At 30.7% G+C, this 7,669-nt stretch overlaps 1 protein-coding gene across 2 annotated transcripts; it reads left to right on the forward strand.

Annotated features, from left to right (window-relative positions):
• Positions 1-2,223: 2,223 nt before the first annotated feature.
• LOC145180472 (uncharacterized) lies at positions 2,224-5,194 on the forward strand. Of its 2 annotated transcripts, XR_016451321.1 has the most exons (3): positions 2,224-2,346; positions 2,908-4,029; positions 4,157-5,194. XR_016451321.1 is itself a non-coding variant. In XM_090083529.1 (2 exons), exon 2 carries the CDS (start codon positions 2,988-2,990, stop codon positions 3,951-3,953), a length of 966 nt encoding a protein of 321 aa, XP_089939655.1. In that variant the 5' UTR covers positions 2,224-2,346; positions 2,908-2,987; the 3' UTR covers positions 3,954-5,194. The 2 variants fall into 2 exon arrangements, 1 of the variants encoding a protein (XP_089939655.1); XM_090083529.1 differs by having other exon boundaries at positions 2,908-5,194.
• The last annotated feature ends 2,475 nt before the right edge of the window (positions 5,195-7,669 follow it).

Raw genomic sequence — 7,669 nt, forward strand, 5'->3', positions numbered from 1 at the left:
TTACAGTTAACCATGAAATGTTCATAAGTCGTGAAAAATTAACCATTGGTTGGTGTCCTCTTCCAATTTCACGGAATCCAATTACCATTCTCAGGTTAACATCAAACATGTTTCTACCTTTTTTATCATTTTTAACAATGTTTGAAGTAAAATTACTGTATGTAAAAGAATATTGTGCATTTGTACATGTTAAAATAAGTTTATGGGAGAAACCCATTCTGCTAGAATAATCATCTGTGATGTTAACTTTACTTTTACAATCAGGACATGCACTAACCAAATCAAATAACTGTTTGATAAAAATAAAATTAACAAGAAGAAAATAATCATTTGTGTTGGCATTACTTGTATCTTCGACATCAAACTTTAACTTTTTAGAACTGATACATGAAACATTTTCAGACAAGTTACCAGTTACATTCGTATCTTTAATACATTTGGTGTGCTTGTTACCACTAAATTTTCTCTTCTTAGATCTTGAAGTATTCTTATAATTACCCGTTATATATTTAATTTATTAATCTAAAAAAATATTTCAAGTAAACATTGTATCAACACAAGTTGTGTTAGTATAATGGTTTTGTCACAAGAAGTAATTAAATGATCGTGATATGATGCAATTTTAATAAGTGGAACGGTTTTATTTTTAAAACTGAACATGGTTAGCCTCTAAACTAAATCTTTTATAATTGCAGAACACGAAAACATACCAAAAGAGTGGTTAAACAAAAGTTTTCATACTGCTTTTTTCCGTTGCTATAGGCGTTGCTAAGGAAGCTACTTTATATCATACCTGCAAAATGCAAAATTGTTGCTTAAAAAGTTAAAATTATTAAAAAATAATTGTACCATCATTTTCAGCATTGTTAAAAGTCTCAAAAATCATGTTTTTCAATTTTTTTTTTTTTTTTTTGATTTTACACCTTTTATTTCCTGTGAAGCCACCTTAAGATACACTTTATCTTTGCTGAAACTAATGATGCTGCAGATGGCAAAAATGTTTCTCTGGCGCGAATATAAACATTCTTTTAAAGAAGTTAACGTTGAATAAAATTGAACAATGGAATTAAAAGGAATTTTTTCTCAATATAAAACCAAGTAAAATAAACTTCATTCGACACGAGTGAAATATTTTATATAACCACAACCTTTTTTTGCAGATCAAGAAAAAGAGTTGTTTAACAAGAAAGAAGCGTGATGCTATGTTCATTTATTTGTTTTCGGTCAACAAAATGTGCTCTAATTCATTTCTAACCACACATGCATTTTGCAACTCCGCTCTTTTTCTTACGACATTCCGATTGCGTTCGCGGTCGTAACGATTAAAATACGGACGGTATAAACAGCAGCGAAACCGGTATTTATACTGCTTAATTATTCAGACTAAACAAAACTTTCCCTGCATCAAGAGCTCGGTTTCTATAGTAAAGATAAAAAATCAACATCTGTTTATCATTTGGTTATTCCAGATGTTTATCCCGATTTGTTATCTAAGGGAAATACACCTGCCCTGATGATTCTGGCAAATTTTGCTCAAATAAGATTAAAAAATGTTTGGTTTTGCAACAAGTAAAATAATGACCGCAATAATGATAAAATAGGATTGTATTTCGATTTTTTCTTTATATATCATGTGTCCTTTATATAAATATTTTAACCCTCTTTTGAAAAAGCTGGTTATGGCATAAAAATGGTATCGGCTTAGTATTTTAGTTGAATATTTTTGATTTTATCTCAGCCGTGATATTTTCTGTTAGTAAAAAAATTAAATGGAGGTCTATTTCTTTATTTCAGATGACGACTTCCTTAATTTTGCTAGCTACAAACTTCCAAGTTAAAATTTTTAAATCTGCGAAAATATTCAATCTACAACTAGCACCTAATATTATCTACATACGCCATTGAGTCATTCAAAATACGAATTATTAATTTGAAACGTTTTTATTAGACAGCAATTTAACATAACTGAGTTATTTCTTAAATTCTTTTTTTTATGGCAAACTTTGACCACTCCTGTTGGAATGTCTTTTAATTAAAATGGAGTGTTTTAAAAAAGGCGCTTAATTACGCTTTTCAAAACAGCGCGTATTTTTAATAACTGAACTAGTTCAATTTTGTATCCTAGAAACTCACCGTCAAATTTCAACGTTTATCGATAATGCGCAGTGGATTATGATTTACGTGTGCTTCTTTGTGCATAATGTTAATTTTAAATAAACTTCATTGAGTTTCGCTTTGGAATTGATAATGCAAAGTAAATTAAAATTTATATTAAACAAACGTTATCGAGTTTAATTATGGTATTTTTATTCAGACTTTTGGTTATATGAAGAATGTTTAGCCACGGTACGTTTAATTTAGCTTTTTGCAATGATATATATTAACTAGATGTCTAACTTCTAAAAAACTCCGTAAGAAAAAGTGAAGCAAGTTTTTTAAGTTTTTAATGCCGGTAGCCGTTTAGTTTAAATTGACAATAATTCATTCTTGTTTTGCTTCGTTTTTATTGTTGCGTCATTTCTGGCCGGTAAAACAAACCTGGTTGGCAAAAAATTTGATTCACTGCAGAAGCGCGAGTTTGATATCTAGTTAACATAATATGTTAACTAGATATCAGTACTAGATACTAGATAACTAGATATCAAACTATATATCTAGATATCAAACTAGATATCAAACTAGATATTAACTAGATATCAAACTATATATATTATATATCATTGGCTTTTTGTGTCGAAATCGAAAGTACTTCAAAACAAAAGACGCACGTCGCTTAGCATAATTTAAAGTTACGTTGTTGTTGTTCTTAATTGCTTTTTTATTGTAATATTACCCGTCATTACATTATTTTTCTGCTGATACAGTTTTATGGTTTCAAATATTTATTACAACTTTATGGTCTTTTAGTAATAAAAAAAAGCGTCAGCGGGAAAGAACCTTTAAATAAATCATAAAATCTGAAACTTAAAAGAGAAAAATTTTAAACCATGTTTTTGATCCACAGGAGGATAAAGAAATATCTGAAGAGGCTTAGTTACATTTTTTTCATAATTATAATGATATTAATAGGCATTGGGTATATAAAACACGATGCTAACCGTTGTAATTCTTATATGCTAGAAGAGAAAATAAAAACTCCATCTGGCAAGTTGATACCTAAATATATTTATAGAGCAGATTTTCAGACTTTCGGTAACTTATCTAAAGAATGCAAATACAAAAACCAAGAAATAATATGTCCAGATGTCAGACATCAGGGAGAAACAATGAACCAGCAAGTTTTATTAACAATTGCAAGAATACTTGCAATTATTGATTTAATTTGTAAGCGTCACTCTATCAACTATTGGCTCTTAGCTGGAACGCTACTAGGGGCGTTTCGAAACAACCGCCTTATTCCGTGGGACGGAGATGGAGATGTAGGGATGCTGCTTGAAGATTACCGACAATTCTTGAAACATGTTCGCAACGAATTGCCTAAAGATTTATACTTTCAAGATGGTTCAGATGATATTTATTTTAGACAGACACGATATGTAAGCGCGAAAATTCGCGATCAAAACAGCTGTTATGGGTATTGCATCAATAAAGGATGCCGGTGGAATGATGGCATTCAAGTTGATATTTTTGTGTTTCTCACAAAAGAGGATAATCCTAACATTATTACAAGTGCTTTTCCTCGATTTGAAATAAACGTTGCTCATATATTTCCGACAAAAAAACTAATTACTGAAGGACTATTACTCTCTGTCCCAGCAAACAGTCATAAAGTTCTATTAGACTTGTACGGATCAAGTTACATGAACATACCCAGCAACGCGTGTCCATTTGGAAAAATTCCTCTTCCGTGGTACAGCTGCGAACACATTAAGAGCTTATCTTTAGACGAACAGAAAAAAATCCTTGACGAGTCTTACGTTCACCCTAGTTTTTTCTTTAAGTACTTAATTTAATATCAAGTGCTGAAGTTAAATATTATTTTATTGGTCTATCATCAAATTTTGATAGCTGGATATGAGCAATTATGACGTAAGATGTTTTAAATTTAAAAATAGTAAATTTGATGAACTAGATTTATTTCGTCTCAACAGGTTTACAAAAATTTGGTAGAGTACAAAAGTTCTAAAGATATAAATGTATAATATAAATGTTTTAGGATTACGCAAGTAACAAAATGTAATGAGACGGTTACTGAGGCAGCTCCCAATTATCATGATGCCAGATCCGCATTTATTCTTTTTGTAGATTTTTTAAAGTGCAGTTGTTTTATCATTTAGTGTTAAGTAAAATATCAAGTTTCTTTGAGATAAAGAGGAGGGCAATTTTTTTATGTGTCGTTTATATGATAATTACGAATTATTGAAGCAGTGTACAGTTAATCGCCTACAACAGTTAGGTGGACAGAAAAGTTTTCTTTACGATTTGATTGTAATGGATGTAATCAAAAATATTTTGGTGTTTAATAAACTAGTTATGCATTTTTAAATTGTTTTTAAACTTTTGAGAGTTTTCATAATTAACTAAAAGAGTACATAAAAAATATTTATTTAGATTAACACATATTATTTCTTAACTTTCGACGGTAATTTCTTGATTCTCTCTTACTTGGTATTTCTCTGTGTGAGTTGATAACAGGATTGGATAATTCCAAAAGCAAATATATATTTGTAGAAATACGTAAACTTTTTTTCTGGTACGGTGCTCGCAGAATTGACGAAAACTTTTAATGTAGGCTTTTTGAAAATCTTTCGAGTGTTGCTTGATTAGAAGAATTCGCATTTTAACAACTTCCGAAATATTTACAAGATTTTTGTGCACAGTAGCAGGCATGTAGTACCATGGTTCTAGATTTAGATAAAGAGTTTTTCTTTCAGAACATTTTTTTTCAAATTCGATTTAATGTATTAGCTAATGTATTAGCCGGAGGAGAGCGTTCTTAATGTTCAACCCTGTAAATTTCACCATGAGATTAATGTTTAACCCTGTAAATTTCACCATGAGATTAATGTTCAACCCTGTAAAGTTCACCACCCAACTCAGTATTCATACTTTAAATTCTATACCTGCGCCCTCTAACAAACTTTTATTTTCATTTTTAAACGCTGTAGCATTATATAAGCTGAAGATGAAACTAAAGAACTGACTTGTTAGATTGATGATAATCAACTTCAAGCCAAACAATTTAAACAAGAAAGAGAAGAAATTATGAAAAGCACAAACCGAATTATGTGTGTTCACGGACATTACAAGTTTTACAAATCAAAAGTCCAAAAAGAAATTATTCCAATTCTAATCGCAATCTCGTTAAATGCAACAAAAAAATGTCAAAACCAGCTAAACAAGTTAAATGACCGACAAAAAAGTTAAACGGACCTCGAAAAAAAAAGTTGTCTATTGATAAGCAGCAGCTTGCTTTTAAAACTTCAGCAAACATTTTGTACAGAACTTTAGAAGAAAAATGGGCACTATTAATCTACATGCCTGAAACAATTTGAATAGCAACTAAAGAGTGTGAAGGTATAGATTCTATAGAAGTAGCAGAAGAAGTTTCATCCGGCCATCCTCCTCCAATGAAATTGGAGTTTGAGGAAAAGATTTATAAAAAATTTTTCATTTTCAGCAAGAGATGGATGTAGCAATCTTATGAAATAAACAGTGACCTTTATCAGAAGATCCAGAAAGAGCTTATCAGATGTATTATTTTTACAAACAAAGTTATTTGTACAAATAAGTTGATAACTCACCACACTTTGCTGACGGACTCGAAAACATTCGAACGTTTCGTATAGCATTTCCATGGAAACTCCAAGTTTTCAACGGTGCCCATTCCAAAGATCAATTCAAATCAAAATGGCTGCAAGAGGTTGAATGCAGGGTAAGTGTGGTTATTTAATTTCATTCCACTTTTTTAAGTCTTTATAATTAGCTCTACCCTTCTGCAGCAACGTGCAGCTCAGTTTTTGCGCTGTTTTAGTTGATAGTTTTAGTCAATCATTTTTGTCTTTCATTAGATGGTGAGCAGTTAATTGATATGAATTTCAAAGGGACTTAAATTCAAATAAAAGACAGACAGCATGTTGAATGAGATTAACGTTCAATCTCATTATCTCAGCACATAAATCCGGCGTCATAAATCCGGCGTCATAAATCCGGCGTCATAAATCCGGCGTCATAAAGAGCCTGCGAAGTATATCCCCATCATTTTTATTCCCGAAACCAGGCTTCGGTGAGTTTACATGCGTCATATGGTTTTTAATACTTTGCTTAACGATATCGATGCCAATAAAGAATTGACATCGGTCTCAGAAGGAAGAGTTTTTCCGATATCAACTTCGAATTATCGTTGATAGTAGTATCGTACATATCAGACTTCCGAGAGTCTGATGCTTAGTAACAAGTACTCAAAAAAAGAATTCACGTATTCAAATTAGACCAATCAAAACCGTAATGTTCTTTTGTATCAACTGAGTCTTTTAGCTCATCAAGTATATCATGTACCAGTCGAAAACTGACTCACTGGGTGACGTCAGAAAATTAAGCAGATTTAAAGGATAAAACATTAATTTTACACTTTAATGTTCAAATCGTATGTATGTACTTGTTTATGGTCCAGGGCTGGCTAGCCATTGCAGGCCCTGGCGTTTCCACGGGCCACCACAGGCAAATGCTTAAAGGTCCTATGCAAGCCCATAGATTCACCAGAGCCGAATCGGTTACGGGCTAAAAACAATAAATCTCTATTATTATAGAGTTCCTCTTCATCAGTTTTAAATGTTGCATGTACATATCACTCAAATATGAAAACAAAGTTTTAGATATCTGATTTATTTTAATTACATTATTAAAGCCTGCCATTTAAATGTTTCTTGTTAATGGAATAGAGAAAATACCATAAAGTTAAATCACTCTTTTCGATTTGTAAATTTAAAACGAAATGAATATAAATTGCGTCATCAAAATAAAACCAAATTCAACAAACAAATGCTAATTATAAATCTTATAAAGAAGAATTCGTTGATAAAAATAAACTACTTTTTACTTAATTATTACATTATAAGTAATGTAACTTATTAATATAATACATATGATATAAATTATGACACAATTATAATATATAATATAAATTGTTATATAAAAGCATCAAAAAGATATGGTTTACATATATTATATATATTAATATATATTACATATATATTTAACTTTCTTCAGAAATGTTTTATAAGGGGCTACCTATTTTACAGTTTTTCTTGTTATTATTGATAAATCTCCCATTTTAAAAGTTGGAAGAAAATGAGTTATTAATTTTAGTAAATAAAGGTGAGTTTCCACTCATCCGTTTTAGATACGCTAAAGGGAAAGGGATGGGAAAATTAATTCCCTGAGCATGCGCAGTGAGTAATTTTCAAAATTAAATTACATTGATTTTGAGACCCATGTTTTTATACGATTCTTAATCAGTATAAAATTCTCTATCAGAATCTTTCATAAAATTAGGGGGGGGGGGGGGGGAGAAAGTCGAGTAGCGCCAGAACTTGTACCTTATTTTATCATACTAATTCTAAAAAACGAAAAAGAGAAAAGGTAACATACAACAAATTATTGTGAGAATATGTTTTGTTAACCAAAGAGTATATACTTATATTTGAAATTTACGTAAAAATTTTTGCGA

Source organism: Hydra viridissima, unplaced genomic scaffold, assembly GCF_058129835.1.
Source record: "Hydra viridissima isolate aposymbiotic clone 2 unplaced genomic scaffold, HvirCarnegie_v1 scaffold_3, whole genome shotgun sequence".
In the NCBI taxonomy this organism is placed as follows: Eukaryota; Metazoa; Cnidaria; class Hydrozoa; order Anthoathecata; family Hydridae; genus Hydra; species Hydra viridissima.

What these genes read in the sequence shown, in the direction of transcription:
- LOC145180472 (XM_090083529.1), top strand. Translation starts at nt 2,988, where the DNA reads ATGTTTTTGATCCACAGGAGGATAAAGAAATATCTGAAGAGGCTTAGT.